This window comes from Lates calcarifer, linkage group LG23 (assembly GCF_001640805.2).
Source record: "Lates calcarifer isolate ASB-BC8 linkage group LG23, TLL_Latcal_v3, whole genome shotgun sequence".
Classification (NCBI taxonomy): Eukaryota; Metazoa; Chordata; class Actinopteri; family Centropomidae; genus Lates; species Lates calcarifer.
The window spans coordinates 2,959,025-2,980,892 of record NC_066855.1 but is presented as its reverse complement, the minus strand read 5'-3'; the positions used below and the strand labels follow the sequence as shown (position 1 = coordinate 2,980,892).

Here is a 21,868-nt window from a genome sequence, read left to right as displayed (position 1 = left end):
TGACTGTCGAATCGGCTTTGTTTGGCCGCCCTGCTCACTCTGTCTGCAGCACATACTGATAAAAAAACCCACGCTGGGAGTCCAATTCTTAATTGCTTGCATGCTGAACTACTGCTGTTATTTTACTTAAATGCCAAGAGGAAATTACAAGTAGTACCGGCTTTAGTTTTGCGTTCCTTCTGCTTCCACTGAAAAATGTTTAAGAGGGATTCTGCAGGATGAATGTACCTAAGGAGAGTTTAATTGTGGCTATAACCTTGAGATTGTGTGCATAAGACGTGTACCGAATGATGATTTCATGTTGGGTCCCCAGTCTGAAATGCACTATTACTCTGTGTGTGTGTGTGTGTGTGGGGGGGGGGGTTACAGCATCTTGTGGCTGCTATCTGTCTTGTATCTACCTCTTACAACAGGGCAGGGCACTCCATATCTCCACAATAAACATGACCCGTGGACTTACCCTGTGGCTGAATTCACATGCACACACTCAGTCTTAGAAAAGCAAAGTCCATCAGTCAATGACATGACCCACATGAACAGCCAAGGTCCCTGGGCTCCTTTGAAGGACAAGGCCACTATTACAGTGGACAAAGGAGTGCTGAAAGCGAGAGAAAGCTGATTTATCAGCTTTGATAGAAAAAAAAACCCACCTTCATTTGTGGGCTGGCTTGACCTCAATGTGAGGTTTTATCAGTCTTGGAGTCCTAATAGATGTGTCAGATGTGTGGTTTTCTACCATTTCTGTGGTAGCAAGGGCAAAGCCACTGTACATTACCCCCTGTTGCAGGCCTATGTATACAGCACACTACACACAAAAGGTGCACCATTAAACCTTTTGTATCTCAAGCACCCTGAGCTTAGCCTAATATGATGGTCAGCCTTGCCAAAATAATGCTAGAACTCTTTAACTAGTCAAGGTATTAGGAAGTTATCTAAAATGTGTTCTTTTCAAATTTGTGCGTTTTCATTATCGACTACTGTGCACATTATTTTCTTGATTACGCTATCACTCATTTGGTCTGTAAAACATCAGAAAACAGTTTCCTCAAGCCTAAGCTGATGCCATCAGACATCCTGTTTTGTCTGACCAACAGCCCAGAACCCCCCAGTTATTCAGTTTACTATATGGAAGACCAGTTAAAGGAACAACTCTCTCTTTTGAGAAAACCTGTTTACTTGAAAAAGATTTATAGATTATGAAAATAGTTTCTTTTCTGTAGATTGAACCCTGTCAAAGATGAGAAAACCTAAATCACATTGCTTAATTCTTGTATCCTTAGTTTATTGAACTTTCAAGAGTTAGAGACTTGCGTCAGCATCAGTGCTCATTGAGCCAGCTGATCTGTATTTTTTTAGATTTCTTCTCCAAACCTTTACTGCATCAGGTGATTGCCTCTCTGTTTGAAGTTGTATTGTTCAGTGAAACTAGCTGCAGACCTGACTGGACACCATGATGACTTTTAAAAACTTGAAGAAGCACTTTGCTCCTTGAAGCATTACATCGAACACAATGCGTGAAGTCTGAAATCTCCGAGTACATTGATTTCATACAACAGGAGTGAATAAAGCCTTCATCACTCTAAGCCGATTGTAGACCACAGAAAGAGTAGCAACTCGTGTGTTTCTCCCCCAGGAGCCAACAAATCTGATATGCTGTAAACATAAGATGAAGTCGGCATCAAGTTGTTACACACAGGGATTGAAAAGAGGAAGAATGTAGCTGAGACACAATCAGACTCCTGCTGCTGATCTGAGCTAAGAATCCACACTGTAAAGAGCAGCCACATTTCATCTCATCTAACATTTAAACCCATTAGTCTTCTTCAGGTTACATCTAATCTGCACACAACTGTCTCTTCATGTCAAGTGTTTCTTTCCACCTCTACCTGTCTCTTTACGTTTTTCCCACACGGCAACCTTCTTCTCCAGCTGTCTGTATTTTTATTTTTTATCTGTCTTTCCCTCCCTCCCCTTCCAATTCTGCTGCCAGGGTGCAGGCCTGTCCACAAGAAGCTATAAGTTAGAGGCTCATTGGGGTTCACACCCCTCTGCTATGTTGACAGGCCATAAACAAAACACACAGAGACTTACAAGCCTGGCAGCCATTCTAAACACAAAGAGAGACCTCCGAGCAAACACTCACAGAATGACAGACTGATATAAAGAGCCAGAAGGATGGACTATATATCTCTCAGCGTAGACCATACTAACACTGCACAGTTCTCACAATATATTGTTTTCATTACATTCAATGCACACTGACAAATCCACTCTTCAAGAGAATAAGTGTTGTATTGATTGAGTGAAACCATGAAAGGCTGTGTGAGGTCAATCTAACCGTACGGCTCAGCCGCAGGCAAAGCTTCTGTACGTCTGCTGTGGGTGCAACATGTGGAGCGTGACGGCTCACTAACAGTCCTGAGATGTACAGGCAGCTCTGAACAATGGAGCAGCCATTTTGTTTTCTATTTATTTTATGCCGCTTGTTGCAAGAATTGACCTGCACGCTCCACGGGTTTGAAATGTGATGCTGGTACCAGACGTGTCACCAGCTCTGAGGTCATGAGATGTGAGATTAGGAGATGGACCACTTTAACAACTAATCCTTGGCTAATAGTGCTCCCTGCTGTCTAAATATGGAATAGCAACTAGAGATTTCTTTTCATGTTTAACATAGAAGAGGTGTGGACCAAACTTTACATTTCTGGTTAATACAAAATCGTCTCCAACTGATTTTAACCTCCAATTTACACCAGGATGTATGTTGACAGGTCTGGATGACAGGAACATTGGATTCACTAACATCAATGAAAACGCATCACTTTAAGATTTTTAAATGTTTTACCATATGTCTTCTGGAAAAAATAAGAAATCTTGCTTTGAAAACTGTAAAATTAAGGTGTTGCAGATGATTTAGTACATGTGACAAAGTCTGTCTCAGGAGGAGGTTGGACTTTGACACGAGACAACTGTAGGTTTCCGATGTGAAACCGATGACAGATCTGTGACTGTTCCACAACCTTAGCCAGGTGTTCATTATTGTAACCATAGAGAACGTGACTGTTGCACAACCTTAACTGCATTAATATTACCAAGACAAAGAGGTCTGGTACACCTGCTGCTATGTTTCATATCTGAGGGTAGGAACAAGCTAACTATATATGGTGGTATAGGCAGTAGATGAGAGGAACGTTAACACAAAAGAATAAATTGATCATACAGATCCAGCCAGTAGCAACTGCAAGGGAGCATGTGGATAAAAGTGGATTCACAGCGATCTGAATCTCATTTTTTGCAGTGTGTGTACAAAAATCACACTGAATGAAATTACTGAAATGTAAGCCAGCAGTTGATATGATTTCCTAAGCGTCATCTGTATCTGATCTGTGGCCGATCTGACGTCACTCGCTGTAAAACAGGATATTACATCCAGAGTGGCTCGAGCTGCGAGCGGGGAGATGGGTGAAGTCTGTATTTGTGAGACTGGAGGGTATTTAAGAGAACCGTGAAGTGAATCTGGGAGGAAGAGGGGGAGTTAGTGGATCTTACCCGGCACAATCTCAAATAGATGTCGTCCCGGTTCGTCTGGGTTCGCTGTGAGTTCGTTCACCTGGCATCCCTGCAGAGGTATGCAGCCCTGAAAAAGAGATGGAGAGGCGTTCAAACACTGAAATTGCATGATGTAATTTTGCCCTTCACTCGCTGCCATGCTCCATCTCTGCCTTCTTACAATCTCTTTTCTACATTTTTGACCTTACATCCTCCTTTCCTCTCATCCCCGCTTCCCTACTTCCTTCCAATCACCCAGCTCTTAACCCCTCTAAAATTTTAAGCAGCTACTCCTGTGGACTGAACAGGGACCCACACAGATTATCAGAATACATTATCCAGATCAATACCTATTTAGCCCTGAGAACCTAAGCCAAGTGAGCCGTGAAGAGATGCCAGCGTCTGCAGGTCGGCCCCCGTTAATCTGCGCACTGGCATCCTCCATCAAACGCGGCAGAGAGGAGTCTGCCAAACCGCCTCAACCCGGAGGGCCGGGCTGTCGCCAGCATTAGTCGCCATGGCAACAAATGGAAGGGGTGGGAGCCGGTGAATGGATGGAGCGCAGGGGCAGGGCAGGAACTTGGGGGGGGGGGCTCCCAAGGGTGCTATGTGCTCGGAATCACACGAGTAGCTGGCCGGGGATGAATGAATAAGAAAAGGCAACACGTAACCCGAGAACACAAATCACGCAGTCAGGCTGCGTAGGATGGTTTGTCCTTTTCTGCGTCTTAGCATGTCAACACTGTGACTTTGAAGTCGAGCTCATGTTTTGTTGCAGTCGTCGTAAAACTGAGCCTTCATCCAGCCATAACCACATGTGGCCAGGTTTGCTCAAAAATGCCAATTATCATCCTGGACCAGAACACCAACCGGGGGCCTCTGAAGACCAGTTCTCACTTTCATCACTTTGGCACCGTCTTCCTTCGGTGCCAAAGCAGACAGTGTATTGTTCCAAACACACTTTACACACTGTTATTGATTGGTACCATGTGCACAGGCCCTAAATTCAGCCTCCTATTGTTAAACACATGCCATGAAGCTCTGAGCAGCTCCTTCGACAGCTGACTCCTCACATATAAATCTGTGCCAATACTGGATTCCAGTCGAAGCAGCAGCGGTAAACCGCTGACTGCATCAGAGTCATCGCTCAAAACCACCTTCCTATGAGCAAAGTGCACTGCAACACTAACACTTTTTAATCAGCAACCCCCAAGGCTTTCTCTCCCTGACTGTTTCCTTGGGTTACCATAGATACCAAGTGCAATATCTCATAATTTGTTCTGGAGGATTTTATAAAATGAAATCTGGGACTTTGTTAGAAATACATACACACAAGTCTTGACGCAGCCTCAAGCAATAAATGTTTGACTCAAATTAACATGGGAACCAGCAAACAGATGCTCAAATAATGTGATAAAAATCAGAGGGAAAAAAGTTTTACAGCTTAACCTCGACTCCATCTTTGTGCCAGTGTCCCAAATGTTTAGTTGTAGTTTATTGTTTGCTGCATTTGCCATTACATCCACACATGAGGTGGAAGAGACAAAAAAAATAAGTGGAATATTGGAATTCATACAAGACCAGATATAGTTAGCATGAGCCACAAATTCATCAGGCGATCGGTCAAAGAAAGAGACGTCACTGTCCACACTGCGAGCTTACAATTATCACTTTATAAATTACTGTACATGGTTTTCCTACATTGTTTGACATGCATTGCATTTTGTATTCAGAGCACTAATGATCCCCTCCATCACCACCACCACCCATGTGTTTGTCTTGGAGCAACAGAAATCTGTTGTTCGATAATTGAAGTCCATTTGTTCTGTTGTGGATTTGATGAAAGGGAACGGAAAACCTGTATGGATCCTCCATCAGTTTTGCCTTTCCTTCCACCAATTATCACATCCTTTCATCTCGGTGGGGTGGGGGTGGGGGGTGGGGTCTTGTTCTGTTGCAATGATTTGCTTATACCCCCTCCTTCCCCTCAAACCACATCACCACTCCCTGCCTCGAATTTCCAATCGATTAGAAGATGAGAGGAAGGGAAAAAAGGCCAGAATGACACTTTCTCACACATCCTGTGCTCAGAGGGGGGTGGACGTGCGTGTGTGTGTGTTTGTGTATAAGTGTGTATGTGTGTGTGCATTCAGCCATGTGTGTTTGAATCCACCGGGAGTTGACAATCAATACAGGCTGGATGAGTATTGGCAGGCTCTGATTAAAGACAGTCTGTCAGAGCCCTCAGTCATTTGTTCGCAACAGAATGGAGACTGCGAGGAGGAGAAGACGTCATTCTGTGTGGATTATGTGTTTGTGTGTGTGTGTGTGTGTGTGTGATACAAGGGACTAAAAGACAGTGATGGCAGACGGCTGCTGCCTACATTACATGAACAGCAGTCATGTGGAGTGACAACTGAAGAGATCAATAAAAAAGACGGGATTTCAGCCAGGAATGTAAAGAGATGATAATTACGCTTTATGTGACTGTGTTCTTTCTATGATTGTGTGTGTGTGGTTAGTCCAGACTGCTGCTTGTGATCACTTCAGACTTCTAATGGGAAAATGTGAGTCAGCACCTGGCCACAAGAGATGTGCATGTCTCATCAGAGAAGCGATGGGATCGATCAGAGATTTACTTTGTAAATATTTTTATGTTGCTGCGCTAATGGAGAGGGAAACCAGGCGTCGCATGCCGCTGTTTTTACCGATGCACTAAAATGTCTTGTGAGTCATCGTTACCACTGACAAAAAAAATGAATGAGGGCCCTGTTTTAGTCTGCACATGGAGGAGATTAAAGTTGGGCTCCACCACTGACTGACATGTCAGTGTGGTGGCACTGCTTTATTAGGTATTCAGGTATTATTCAGTCTATTAATGGTGCTATATGTAAGTATATGTAAGTATTTTAATTTTAAATATTCTAAAATTAACTACAATTATCATTAGAATATGAAGAAATAACAGTTACATCAAAGATGTCTGTGTATAGTGTTGCATACTGAAGTTAGCATGCTAACAAGCTAGCCCCGTAACGGTAGCAAAAACATACATATAGCACATTTAAAAGCCAACATTATATGACCACCATCACTTGATTACTGTTGGTTTGGCTGTGCTGTGTATGGCTACTACCCAGAGAGCTCACTTACTCAGTTGAGTTTTCTCAAATATACAGGAAGTCTTTGCCATCGCAGCAAAAGTAAAACTGAAACATAAGACTCAACAGCCTGCCAAGTGTACAGAGGAGAACTGGTGCTGTTGCCGAATGAAAAGTCAAGGAATCGCTGAAGTAATTACAGTATATCCTGAGGGGAATATAAATGTCTGAGTCAGATTTCATTGACGTTAAGTAGGCGTCATCCTCTGGGGATCATGAATGTCTGTTTTGAATTCATATCAGTCCATTCAGTAGCTGTTGAGATATTTGTTGAGATCTTGGACCAGGGCCTTTCCACATACACAGAAAAGGAATGGAAGGCAAGAGATAATGCTACTGAGCTTTAAATACTCGCTGAAGACACCAATTTCAGAGCTGCAACCACAGACTCCTCTTCCCCACAAGAAAAAGATATTTGGAAGGAAGTAATTAACTGTGAACAGTGCGGTCGGAGAACTAAACAGGGCTCGGGATCTTGCTCCAGGACGCTGGATCCTAACCAGTGCCTATGATTAATGACCAGCCTGCCCCACCACCTGAGCTCCAGCCACCTCAAAATGTTTTCACACTCTCCCTTGACCTAAAGGAGATGTTATCTCCTTGAATAACATTGATTAAAACAGATAAAAACTTCAGAGCTGCTGCAGATTTTACACTCGCTTATTCATCAGATAAAATAATCCTTTAAATTTCCATTTCCTGCTCTTCTTTTTAAGCCTCGCCTTAAGCTATACTTGTGTTTTTAGTGCTATCTGAGTCACCAGCTAAAAAACCCATCAGTCCTTCAGAGGGTGAAGCTGCACCACTGGGGCAAAGATAAAGCACTTTGTTTAATTGCATAAATGTGATCACACGAGCCTAAGGACAGTGAGTCAGCTCGGTTTGAGTTTTGAGTTTCACCGTCCTCTCTGTGTGTGAGCGTTACCTGTGGCTTGGTTTCCTCCTCGTCTTTGTAGAAGAAGAGCTGATCCGAGCGCAGCACGAACCACCGCAGCTGCCAGTTCTTCATGATGCTGCGCTGCTTCTTCAGCCAGCCGGCCTTCAGGGCCCCCTCCTGGAGGCTGGGGGAGGCCGGCCGGCACGAGCCCCGCGACACCTCGCCCATCACCATGCTCTTGGACCTGGCTGCGAACACACACATTAGAGCATTTTTATTCTGTGTGGATACAAGCGATCAGAAAGCAAAGGGCTGGGGTAGATCAAACTGAACTGGGTGTTCTGCTTGATTTACTATATTTCTCCCATTTCTGTGGCTCACGTCTTTTCATTTTCTCCCTAATGGAAGCTTGCGTTACCCCTTATTGTGTATGCTGTATGCACACACACTCTCTCTGCCAGGCTCCTCAGTCATGAACACACACAACCTTCTGCCCCCGGGCTTCTACGCCTCTAGATGAAGCGGGAGAGGGACCGCAGAGAGGCAGCAGGCACAAATAATAACAGAAAGCAGATAAAATAGAGGCTGTGATGGGAGGCAGTACACATAGCCTCAGGTGACAGGGATCCCCCCCTTGATTTCAGAGGTCCTTGGAAGAGACTTATTGTGTGCTGCCAATAGAATAGCTCAGGCTTTTGAGCTGAGATAATAGGACCACATGGGACTGACTGGCAGGCTGAGTGACTGGCTGGCTGACTGAATCATTCTCAACAAATGTATGTAACCTGAGCTCAGTCAAGGACAGGTTTAAAAGGGAAGAGATGGCAATGTGACATCAGGTTCGTCCCTGCTGAGCCGGATCAGATCGTCCTTGTATGACATCAACTTTGAAAAAAATCCATTAGAGATACATGTGTCATATTTGACTCTTAAACACGACTTCTGCATTTTTTTAAAGAAATTGAGGATAAAGTCTGTCACGCCCTTTAAGGTTTTGCACAGATGAATTAAAGACCAGAGGGCTTTATTCTGGTCAGGCAAACAAGGCAATGCAATTTGATGATCATGTATAATTTATAGAAATCAATTGTGCAGACATCCTCCCTGCTGGTGTGCGTTGTGTGCCACACACTCACACACACGATCAATGTTCAGATGGCGCAGAGGGAAGAAGGGGCTGGATGAATGGGAAGGGGCACGAAAATCAATGTTTATTCTGTTTTATTGTCTTATCTCTTTCTCTCTCTCTGGCATACATATAGCTTAAAGGACATGGTTCACATCATTTTTATTTTATGTCACAGCCTGCACAGGCAGTCTGCAAAGCCTGTTGATCCTCAGAGATGTGCTGAGAGAAGAATGGATGGAGTATATGTAAAGAAAAGGTGCAGCTTTAAAGTGGCACCTTTAACTGTGCATCACCTGCACTACAAGACAATTCACAGCTAATTTTGTGTAAAGTTTCATGCATGAAAGTAATACCTAAAGTAAAACCTGTCGCCTCAGAAAATAAATGAAAATAAGATAAATACTCAAAATTTGTCCCAGTGTAAAATTTGTGTTTTTCACCTGGCAGATTAAGTACACTGTTTTTTTTTTTAGCTCTGTTTTGGTCTCCACCACCTGGTTGGGAAAAGGTCTGGTTCTTTAGTATTTTTAAATGTTTTCTGAGGACTCTACAGAGTGATTCCTGCTGGACTCCCTGAGTTTATAATCAGCTTGTTTGTGGGATTTGGTTTCAGTTTTGCGTTAATGTGTAGTTTTCCATTTCATATTCATTCTTAAATATCTTGTGTAAGTGTCTTACTAGTGCCCAAACATTATTCAGGTTCCCTGGTTTTCCAGTTGGCACATTGGGAGCAGTGTTCGTGACATCCTCCACTGGTTTTGAATTGAACTTTTTGATGGCTCAGGGGCATCTTGCCAAATGTTTAAAACTAGAAAATTAATCTGAGTAAACATGGTGGCTGAGTGTGATGTGATAAGGATCCGTCAATCAACCAAACAGAAAACCAATCCCTTTTTTTTTTTTTTTTTAGATTAAAACCTGTGACGGAGAAAACCAAGCGATTCTTCCCTTTTTATTTTGTTCCCCTCTCCTGCTCTCTCTCCCTGTAAACCTCTGACTCCTCTACCTCGGCTTTTTCTCATTTATCCCTCTTGTGCTAATTCCAATCTTTTCCAGCTCTGTATTTTCACTCCCCTGCCTCGTCTCCCTCCATTTCTCTTACTTTGACTCGCTCTAATTCTTCTCTCCCTCCTTAGGTTCAGCACTGCTGGTCCCATTGAATCAAAGCTCTGTCATTACTGAGAGCACACAGGGCACATGTGCACACACACACACACACACACACACACACAGAAAAAGATCATTGTTCTCAGCACTGGCAGCTAATTAAAGCAGTTTTTGTCTAATAAATTAGCTCTTGGATTAGAGGCACATTTTCGTTGGCTATTTAAAAAATATATAATTGTTTTGTTTTTGAGGTTAATTTTAAGCATTGCAAAGCACAGCTGGAGTCTGAGACAAATGGAAGTAATGTGTCTTTTTCTGCAGCTGAACTCTGAAATCATATTTACTGAGGTGGCAAAACAATGTTCAGTATGTTTTATGAGCTCTTAAAAATGGCACCCCAAACAAGACATTATGGTTAAGACTGCACTTGTGTGATCATTGACATCTCAGGCAGTCAGCCCCTCTGCCGTCCTTTCTGTTTCTCCCTGTCAATGAATCAAGAAGTAGAGATTGTTTGGGAATGTAAACATGATGAATGTAAAGTGTCAGGTCTTCTGAGCAGCTCTTACTCTGTCACATCTACAGCTACAAGTGGCACTCACCTTCCCCGTCCTCCCTGACCCCTCTGTTTTTCCTCACCCCATCACGTCCCTCGAGTCTTTCCATGATTCCTTGTTCTTGCCAGTGTTGAGCATAAAAGAGCGCCACTGTTCGACACATCAGCTGCCTGGATCACAGGCTGAGTGGAACATACACTGGCCGATGATTCACGCCTGAGTCACAATAACTGATTTTTGAGTGTGTGTGTGTGTGTGTGTGTGTGTGTGGTGTGTGTGTGTGTGTGTGTGTGTGTGTGCCAAGCGCGACTACCCACTGCGCCAATTTGGACCTTCTGCTCAGAATGATTCAGACCTTCCTTGGCTTGGGTGGAGCTGCTCTGTGGTCACTTCTACAACTATCAACTACAATGCTGAAAAAGAGGCTGCTTTACTGAAAATGGGCTTTTATGCATAATCACTGCAATTCACTGAGATAGAGAGCGTAATCGTGGCTTGTTCATTTACAGTAGCTAGCAGTTAAGGAAGGGCTGACTCTAATGATAGGGCTCGACATCACGCCTGTCTGTACAATACGCCCACATGTGTTTACCATGATGTACCCCGGTGATAATCTATGTAAATTGGTCACTTGTGTTGTGTTACTTCAGGGCCATGTATGAATAATTCTGAGCATGAAGCTGAATATCCAGGAACACCAGATGGGCTGGCTACTCATTCAGCCATGACGTCAGACATGATATCATGAACGAGTGTGTGTTGGTGGGAGGGGTGTGTGTGTAATACTTCACCTCCGATTTACAGCAAAACTAAACGCAGATTTAAACTGAACAAACATGAGGGTGAAGTAAATCTGTGTGCAGTTTTTTCACTTCAACACAGGAAGCTATTAGCATTAGCTGTGTTGCACCATTCAGTTTTATTCAATCTCCTCTGAATATCCTCTGTTAGCTAGCTTAGAGAGCCTTTTTTTTCCTACAGTCGAGGCTTCTTTGCTCATCAGCTACAGCCTCTAGCGCCACCTAGGACTGTCACAGATCAGATTTTCAAAACGATTACCGTGGTGAAAGGAATTTATATCAATGATATAAATATTTACAGAAAGTTTTCAGCCAAAATTATGTTTATGTCTTTTTTTGGCCTCACTCAAAATACCAGCGTAGGAACGTGGAGAGGAAGTCTGTAACCAAGGCAACAAATGCAACCTGATGAACTGGTACCGTATGTAACTATTAACATGATATCAATATTTCATTTTTTTGTAAGGAGGCGTGGGTGAATTTCTCTGGGGGAGCTGTGACCAGTAGCAGCTCATGGTGGCAGTTGTCTTCACAAACAAACCAAACTAAATTTACATATGTCACTTCTCTTAATCTCAGTCAACCACATTAAAACACGCTCCTCCTCCAGCCTGACCTCTGCACCCTCATCTTTATCTCACTGCATAAACGACACACTGTTCACTGCACCACCACTAAATAACGAGCTGCAGAATAATCCAAGTTGAATGTAACTTTTACCGGGAATTCTCAGGGACATTGGGCTGCACAAAGAGAGAGTTGTAGAGTATAACTTGTATTCACTTCCACTGTATTTAGAAGAGGGTGAAATCCCAGAGATAAAAATCTCAAAACCTGGGCAGACGATCAGCACAGCTAGATACTGTTAGGGTAAACTGTGTGTAACTTAGGTAAACTAACCCTTTAAAAATAGACAAATGAAAGAGATAAGTCTCGTAAAGGCCACAGAGTGAGTGTTGTGTCCATAAAAAGCTGGATTTGCCACTGTCATGTCTAAGTATGCAAGTAATGTTACAATGTGAACAAATGGTTGTCTGCGGACCGAAATCAAAAACACAAGTGGCATGACACATGATGCACACACACATGCCTAAACACACACTCTGCCTCTATAATGTCACTTAACATAGTCTGGTATATTTATCATCAGCGGGAAATGGATGTATGGCTCTTATGCACATCACCGAGGAGCCCATCCATTAGCATGGTGAAGCGGGTACTCCACAATAGCTAGACAATAGTACACTGATGGTTAAATCGCGCACACACACACAGAAGCATGCGTGCACACAAGCATGTTGGAGGAATTCAATTTCATTAATTTGGTTGTTGTTGTGCAGTGATTTATGGTTCAAGGAAAATGGCTGAGAGTTACAGGTGCATCATGGCGTAACTTCCAGTTAGCCTATCACTCTTGATTAATGTGTTAACCATTATGTGTGTGTGTGTGTGTGTGTGTGTGTGTGTGGCAGCCCTCCTTGACAGGCTGGGGGTGTGGCCAGTAACATACAGCCTGTATGTGAAAGCTGCAGTGGAGTGGAACTGATCTGCAGCAGCGGGGTGTGTGCATATCTCTGCATTTCTGTGCACGTTATCATCTCCATGTGCACATTATCTGAGTGTGTCAGTGTGTGCATTTTTTTTTTCATCCATGCTGCATGAGCTTGCTCACAGTATCTAGTTGTGAGGGGTGTTCATTCATATGCCTCAAAAAAAGACAGAATGTCAGGGTGTTGCTACGTTGCAGGACTTTGATCATAAAACCATGGTAACACAGATCAAAAAGACAGCAAGAGAATGAAGCAGCTGATATGTGGGCAACTAAAGCTGCTGCTAGATTTCTGGTGCCAGCCAAACCCCTATTACAGCTTTAATATGTGGATGGTTGTACAATTACTGAGGCAAAGCAGTAAGATTTTTTCTTTTATGAAGCGCTGGATAGCATGAGTTCTGGTACAAAGTGACTGATAAAAGACAAACTAACCTTCCACAGTCCAACAAATCAGCTTATATACAGTATATCTAAGCTAGTTAGCTTGTTACTGACCTTTGAAGTCATAGCTTCTGTTTAGTTTATAAGCTTACTGCCAATCTTTCCAAAATAAAAGAAGTCATAGCCTCTGCATTGTAGCTAAGCTAGTTAGCTTCTTTCTGACCTTTCCAAATTAAAAGAAGTCATAGCTTCTGTATAGTGTAGATAAGCTAGTTAGCTTGTTACTGACGTTTCCAAATCAAAACAAGTCATGGGTTCGGTACAGTTTAGCTAAACTAGTTAGGTTGTTACTCATCTTTCCAAATTAAAATAAGTAATAGCTTCCGTACAGTGTACCTAAACTTATTACTAACATTTCCAAAATAAAACAAGTCATAGCTTCTATACAGTTTAGCTAAGCTAGTTAGCTTGTTGCTGTCCTTTCTAAAATAAATATGCCATAGTTTCTGCACATTGTGGCTAAGCTGTTTAGCTTGTTCCTGACCTTCCAAAATAAAATAAATCATGGCTTATAGCATATATAGTATAGCTAAGCAAGTTATCTTGTCAAGTGACCTTCTAGTATCAATGTCGCAGCCATGAAAGATCAATAAATAAGTCAATGTCATTTATATTATCAGTTTATACTTTGAGTGTATTCTTTGACATTCCAGTTTGCCATTCAGAGGCAGTCTAATCCTCCACAGTATCTCAGGCACGCTGGTTACTGTTGTGTCCCTTTGGTGACCTGCTCTGACCCTGGCTGAGTACGTACTACACATCTACATCTGTCACATACCCGTTTATTCATGGGCTTCATGCAACAAATGTGATGCCGTCAGCAGTGAAGCGCCAATTTGCAGAAGGTATGTGGAAAATGCTTCTCATGCAGAATCACAGTGTCGCTTTAATCTCTTTAATTTCCAGTGTCTTAACTGAAATGCAAGATGAGTGGTTTTCCCACCTCCTTTATTTTAACAAGACAGGGTATCAATTTTGTTTTATGTATTTGGGTCTTCTGTCAATCCACGTGAAACCTCCTCTCTCACTTAATGAGCTTGAAACTGGTCTTTAATGCTGCTTATACTTAAACGGTCATGTCTGTTCAGATTATTTTATGCAGCTTAATCGTGATGTTGTAATCAATTAAGTGCTCATGTACAAAATGTACACAGTGAACCAGTCTTACTCATCAAGCCAGTTGAATCTGTTCTGCTGTCTTAATATATGCAAATGCAGATTAAATCCACTTTGCCACCAATTTCATGCCCCCCCCAGCAGAGGATTTACACATCACTGTCCCATTCTTGGGAACTATTCATTTCATTTTAATCAAATCCAGCTGTATAATTGCAGCCATGGAGATTAGTGTCAAGGAAGGAAGGAAGGACACACACAGTTGCACAAATGGACATATTAATACATCCATCCACTCAGACACACATTAACACACACATACTGTACATGCACGAGTGTGAGCGCACACACACGCAGCAGCTGACGGCAGCCTGTTAGTGCAGAGCGTCGCAGTGATGAAACTAGAGATGCTGCTCGCTCCTCTTAATAGAATTCACACTGGCGGCATCGGCCAGCTGTAGTAGAATGCTAATGTACGCGCAGATCAGCCGCTTCATTCAGAAATACATGACTGCAGCAGGGAATTAGATGGAGTGGAGAAAAAGTGTTTCTGTTTGCATATTTTTGTGTAAAATCTGAATTATAGTAGAAAAGACACTATAAAAAAAAACACTATATATTGTAGTGCAGGTCAGCGTCCAGGAGGAGTCTCTGCATCAGTAACGTCCTCTGATCTGATCTGATCTCACTCCCATCACAGTCCCTGTCAGGTGTGACATTATGTGTCACTGCAGAGTTTAGGATGAACAGGCAGCTAATGCAGCTGGCAGGCAGTGTGGATGTAAAGGCAGAGCAAGCAAACCATGTCCTACCTCTCCTGGTCTGTCTGATCTTTGGGCTCAGCATTGCTGTCATCGCTCGTCCGCACACACTCCTGTCGGCATGTTCGTGTACATCCACGCACCCCACCCCTGTCTCTCCCTCCTGCCTCTCTCTCTCTCTCTGTGTGTGTGTGTCTTTCCTCTTCTTCTTCTCCCTCTGACCTTCTGCAGTGCGGCCGGCAGCTAGGGGGTTGGGAGAACGGTGGAGGGGAGGAGAATGGAAAGAGAAGGGGGTGGTGAAGGAGGAGGAGGAGGAACTACCCCCTTTTTTTCTCTGTGTGCACACACGCCCAATGGCCTCCACCCCTCCTTGTTACATTATTCATAGTGGTACATCCGCCTGGAGTAGATGGAGGAGGAGGTTTCTGGGGAAGGTCTCCCACCAGCAGAGCACAGGTCTCACCAGCTAACAGATGCCTGATTTTAAGTGTTCTTCTGTTTTTGTTGCAATGACTGCTTTTTCATGAGGATTTGCATGTGTGTGAAGGAGAAACAGAGAGAAGGGGAGGGGGTGCTCATCTGGCAGGTGTCTCCTCCTTCTGCACCTAATTAAGCTGTAGAGGTCCTCAGCTTGTCTCCACCTCCTTCCCTTAATCACTCATTTCCCCCTCCCTTCTTCTGCTTTCTCTTTCTTTTTCTTCCCACTATCTCTATCTTGCTATATCAGTGTTTGATCTCCTTTTCTCCCCGACATCTCTTGCAACAATTCCCATCTTATTTCACTTTAATCACCTCACTTATCCATTTTGGTCTTCATCCCTTTTGGCTTTCTAAGAATAATGCTGCCTTCAATTCAGAGTCCTACGTGGGAAATTCCCAACTTGTACAGTAGGTCGTAATTACATCCTCCAGGCATTCCAGTGGCGCAGCTCAGAAAAAACCAGGGGAGAAAATACGATTCTAACAAACCTGCTGCCCTGCTGCCTTGAACTACAGTGTCTCTGATAGAGAGAGAAATTTATAGCTAAGGGGAAAAATGTGTGCATTTTGATTTTGATTTAGTTGTTTGTCGTCTTGTGACAGAAATTTATGCTCGTTTCAGTCACAACATATAATAAATAAACAATACATTTATTTAAGTCTAGTTTTCATCAGTTACATTTTTGTAGTAGTATAATTTTTGTTTTGTTTGTTTTTGTCCAGTTAGCATTATTGCAGTTGTGTACTCTACACCCTAAAATGTCAGACATTAATGAACATATATTATAGATGTAATAGATTTAGATGGTTGACAGCCTACTTTAAAATATGTTCTTACTTCTACCGATAAAAACATGAACGATAGCTAGAATGAAGTAATGTTAGCATTAACGTACACAGTTTTGAATAATGTTACGTTAGCATTAGCTAATTTTATCAGTAAATGTAGGCTGGAGTTCAGTTTTTAGTTCGGTTTGTCCTGGCCGTTTTGTTGCTGCCTATTGCCTAATTTTCTGCTACAATGCAGTAATTGCTTAATTGGACAAAACTGAGAACAAAAACAAACAAACAAACAAAAAACAGGATGTATGGTTTGCTTAAAGTCTAGCTGGAGTGAGGTTAAAGCTAGCCTTACCTAAAGCTAATTAGCTGTATTTTTCTGACCAGTATCCTGTAATTTAAAAAACTATTCTGATGCTCAAAATCTTAATTATTGAGTTCGTTATACCACATAAGTGCTACAGAGTGCAATAGACCAAGACATAGTTTTCAGAAAAAAGGAACAAACCAGAAAATCTGAAAGACAGGAATTTCAACAACTTGATACAAAACAGGAACAGTTACTACACCTCTACAAGTTTAGATTTTCACCTGTTTTTATTGCTATATTTTTATTGCCAAAAACTTGCTTGACTTTCTAACACGCCTTTTCTTTGTTTCTCAGCATTTCCACCCTTCTGAAGTCTGAATTTCCGACCCTCAGTCTCCTCTGGAAGGCAGCATCAGACCTGTCGTTGCTGTAGCAGCTGTGCTACAGCAGCCGGGCCTCCCTCCTCCTCCAGTGTACAGAGGATAATAGCCTTAAGTCCTGCACTGCAATTGAATCAGAGCTGGCCTCGCGTCAACCACAGCTGCTCTTATTACAGAGCAAAGAGGGAAAGAGACTAAAAGGGGGTGGAGGGGTGTGTGTGTGAGTGTGTGTGTGTGTGTGCGTGCCCTCAGATAACATACAAGCACATATACACACAAGCCGACAAGCAGCTAAAATGAAGCAGCAATTGCACAGATAGATCTAATGCACACACACGGAGCCATAGAAAATGGATCCAAAATGAGGCTGACAGAAACAGAGATAGGGTCACACAGGCTGAAATGAAACAGTGAAAGAGGAGGGACACACTGACAAGAAACCGAGATGAAGCAGAGCGAAGGAGGGAGGAGTGACACACACATACACAAACACACCAAGAAGCCAAAATGAGACAGCAATAAAAAAAACCTTCAGTGCCAGTGTTTGGTTTAAGCCCGAGGTGGGGTGAAAGCGATGTGGCCACACCACTCTGGGTGTGGCTCTGGGTGTTGTTTCCCCCAAAACCATCATCATTCTGTTCTGTTATCACAAAGTGGGATGTTTAACTAAAGAAAAAGAGGCAGGAAGGTGAGAAAAAGGAGGGAGCAGGGAGTCAGAGTGCAGACTTTGAAGCCACACAGCAAGACGAGTGGCAGTGCTGCAAACCGCCGAAGCAGCACTCGAGCATAGCTTTCCTGTTTTTGTTTAGCCATAAACATCGGGTTGCTCTCTGTATACACTTCACTGGCACCATAACTCCTGTATACTCAAGCTTCCACGTCTATTTCAGAAATCGTCAGGCTGTTCTCTCCAGCTTGATGTGAAAGAGACAGCCTGTATCAGAATAAGTCCCTGTTAGGGTGGAGTGCTGTGTGCTGAGATTTGTAATTTGCATGTTTGTGATATCTGCTTTTGGTTTTCTACTTCTAGCTAGGTTGGTGATTTCTTGCATCTCCCAGAATGACTTTTATAATGTTCCCCTAAACAAGGTAACATTTTCAAGTCTTGTATTAATATGATATTGATATTGTATATGATATTGTGTAGTTTATCTCCTTGTCTCATTATTATCTTGCACCAGTTGTCACGGTAAGGTTTGACATATTTTAAGAAGTAGTTCTGGTCCAAAGAACCTCTGCAGACAATTATTGAGGTTCTGTACTTGTAGTTCTCCAGTGATGGATAAACCCACAACAACAGTTTGATTAACTAAATCCATCATCATCTACCATTAATTGTTTATCATGTATTATTCATCACACATTAATAAATCAGTTTCACTTCATACAGTCCTGTTCTTCCCTTTTTCCAGCAATCAAGTGCTAAAATCTTTGCCGGTCTGTACGTACTGTGTCTCGCATTATGACTAATGAGCAAATTAGTCAGTTTAATTAATTCATGCAGAGCACATGCTGTTCTTTGAAAATGAAATCACCTGTGGCTTCCGACAAATGATCCTGAGATAATGATTCCTATGTTCTACTTATCACACCACATGCACTACTGTATGTGAATTTTTAACCATGCTAAACATGCTAAACGGCTAGCCCCGTCTGGCCTGTCTCATCACTTTCCGATGGTGAGTCACCCTAGTGTCCAGACTACTCTGACTTCTAACCTCTTGTAAACACAACGGTGGCTGAAGGTCTTGGCAACCACCACCCACTTCTGGCAAGAAACTGCATTCTGCTGCAGAGAAAACTTACTAATAGCCACTTTAACAAGCTAGCTAGCTAAGGTGCATGCTCTTGGCTAAAGTAGTCCTCCATCTAGCCCTGTGGGTACTGCAAGGTATTGCAGGATTTGCAAAGTCACTGTGCTGTGCCACTTATGTTGTGCTGTCAAATTGCTGGAAATATCTAACATTATTAGTTATTACATAGTCACTGTTTGGGTTGCAGAACAACGAAATCCTTCATGTAGCTTTACATGTTGAAATCCTCTCATTACTTATTGTGTATCTGTCCTCTGTCACTGCTGAGGTCAAATAATGTCACTGAGGATCCTCACTATGCTAACAAGTCCTCAGAATCCACGCTTTTAAATATTGATACCAAGGATGATTAAAATTTCATATTGACAGAGGATGGGCTGCGCTAAAACAGACCCATGGGTGGCTGCTGAAGGTGTGACTGTTGACTTAGCATTATTTATTGATTGTCAGTGACTGACGGTGACTTTGTGACCAGCAATGACAGAGGGGCTATATTGACTACTCAACTCTACCTCTCTAAATGATTGTATTAAAATTAGATTTTATTTCCATAGTACATTTTATATAAATAACACAAGGGTTGGGTGATATGACTTTCCAATATGCATAATATTTAACTGTCCCACTTGCAATGTTAAAGCCTCTGGAGAATTTTAATTGTACTTCAGCTAAAATGCAAGCTAACATGCTACAGTAGGAACACTGCTCGAAATGACTCGCAAATTTTGCTCATTAAAATCCTCTCTCTATAATAAGTAACAGACCAGTGACTGAAGCTCTCATCCTTTAATTAATTAGGAAAATGAAATTGGTGCTTGATAAGACAATAGTGTGACTGACTGAAGAGACAAACAGCAGACAGGTGTTTTCCCATGAGTTCTGTCTGTCTGTCTGCATCTGTCTTTCTCTCTCTAGCCCCCTTTCTGCCCCCATTACCCTCCCTCTACTCTGTCACTGACAATTAGCACAGGGCCATGATGTCATCCACTAATGGTTATGTGTGGAGCTGACAGGACAGCAGACTGTGGTGTATGCAATATGGATGGAAGCCGTCTGCCTGTCTGACTGTGTTTCTGTCTCTTTGTCTGCATTTTCTTACTCAGTCTTTTTGCCAGATTACAGCTGCTGCAGAGAAGCATCTTTCAGAGGACAAGCTGCTCTGAGGGCATAACAGAATTAACTGACTTTAATGTCATTGTCAGGTGGCTAACAGCATGTCTACAGAGAAAGCTTTTAGGCCATGGTTTTCAGACGTCTATCTTCTGACAGAGCCAATATGTTTCTATTTTAACTCAGACCAACTAAACTCAACAATGTAATATAAAAGTGATAAACCCACAAAGAATTGTCTCTACTGTCCCTGTCAGCTCTACGTGGTGTTTTAGTGTCTTTCAGCTCATTGTTTTGGTTTTACGTCCCACAGCTCTGAGCCACCTCGTTTCCAAACTCTGTTTTCACATAAAAAGCTCTAAACTTGTTGCACACACCTTGCCCAGCACAGTTCCTGCAGTTAGTTCTGCTGTCCTAACAAAAAAAAAAAAATCAATTAATGCAGTCTTAAGAGATTTGCATTGTTAAAATGTCAGTTTGACTTTGAATTTAGCTGAATATCTGGAAGCCCATTCAACTAAATGAGACACTATTGATGTCTTAAAATTAATTGTTACACATTAAATTATCCAAATGGAACCTTTGATTCATAAAATGTAAAACTGGTGGAAGAACCTTTATTTGATGGATAGCCCCACAATGACTTTTTCAGTTCCTGGTTTAATTTCTTATAATGCAGTTGTGTCCAAGTGTCCTCTATCAGCCAATAACAGAACCAGAGTCATGCAATCAAAATTAATTGGGTTCTATTTGTGGCCACATTGCTTTGCCTCTACAGCAGTTCTGTTTCATTCACCCTGCCTCCTTGTGTGTGTTTGGGTGATTGACACCCAGAGAGAGAGAGTGGGGGGGTGGAGAGACTGATGGAATGGCTAAGGGGGGAAAAAAGCAGGGAGAAAACAAAAAGACAGCACATCTATATATGTGTGCATGTGTGTGTGAATTGATTTTCAATATCACTGAGGGTGTCCGTGTGTCCGGGAGCATTGGGCAAAGAGCATTAGACTGTTCAATTGAGACAGACCTCCAGCTAGCTGCAGCAGCTATTTAAATAAAGATCACACTACTAAACCAAACAATGCTATTTTCACGATTTTTAGATCATCTTTTAGATTAACATTTCAAAGTACTTGCATATCACTTAATACCCTAGTGTTTTATATCAAAAATATTCAGAGCACTCTCAGCTCTAACTGCACTGAGGCTCCATTTTGTCCTAGGGCACCGTAGAAGGAGATAATTTGGCCCAAATGCTGAAAAACAGTGAAGTTCAATATTAAAAAGATTTACGTATTTTGTGAAAACACACCTTTACTCATGTCCTGAATTGTTCTGGTGCTTGGAATGGGTTTACCAAAGTCTTAGTTTCACAAAAGTAGTAGAATTTATGAATAAAGTTAAAGATAATTGTATAAAACATGTTTAAAAACATGTCTGCTACGCATATTAAGTGGGCCGCATGATGCATTAGTAAACCCGGAAGCCAGAACCCCTCTCACTTTTTCATCACATGCACCAGGTGAGCAGCTCTGATAGGACTGAATGGGCACCCTTTTCGATCCAGTATCCAGCCATGCGTCTGGCCCCAAGTCTAATACATCTAAAGTGCTTCTTTCCGTCTTTACTGCGGATGTATTTTAAAACCAATCAGAGGCAGTTGCTAGTTGGACCAGAATTTACTGGCCAATCAGCCTAACACTAAAATGTCAAGCTAACACTAGCTTGACATTTTTGACCATTTTTGACCCCTTACTATACTATGACATTTTGACCATTTTTGACACCTTACTATACTATGACATTTATTGACCATTTTCATGCCATACTATACTATGACATTTTTTCACTATTTTTGACACCTTACTATACTATGACTGATGACTATTTTTTGACCATTTTTGACCCCTTACTATACTATGACATTTTTTCACTATTTTTGTACCC

At 42.2% G+C, this 21,868-nt stretch overlaps 1 protein-coding gene across 1 annotated transcript in view; it reads right to left on the bottom strand.

Moving 5' to 3' along the window:
* si:dkey-191m6.4 (rho GTPase-activating protein 22) overlaps positions 1–15,297 on the bottom strand; it is a 30,971-nt gene extending 15,674 nt beyond the window's left edge. Inside the window, exons 1-3 of the mRNA XM_018661164.1 lie at positions 15,102–15,297; positions 7,636–7,835; positions 3,550–3,637 (exon numbers count right to left, since the gene is read on the bottom strand). Coding sequence (XP_018516680.1) covers positions 3,550–3,637; positions 7,636–7,835; positions 15,102–15,144 — 331 coding nt within the window. The 5' untranslated portion in view covers positions 15,145–15,297. The remainder of the gene's footprint in view (positions 1–3,549; positions 3,638–7,635; positions 7,836–15,101) is intronic.
* Between the last annotated feature and the right edge of the window lie 6,571 nt (positions 15,298–21,868).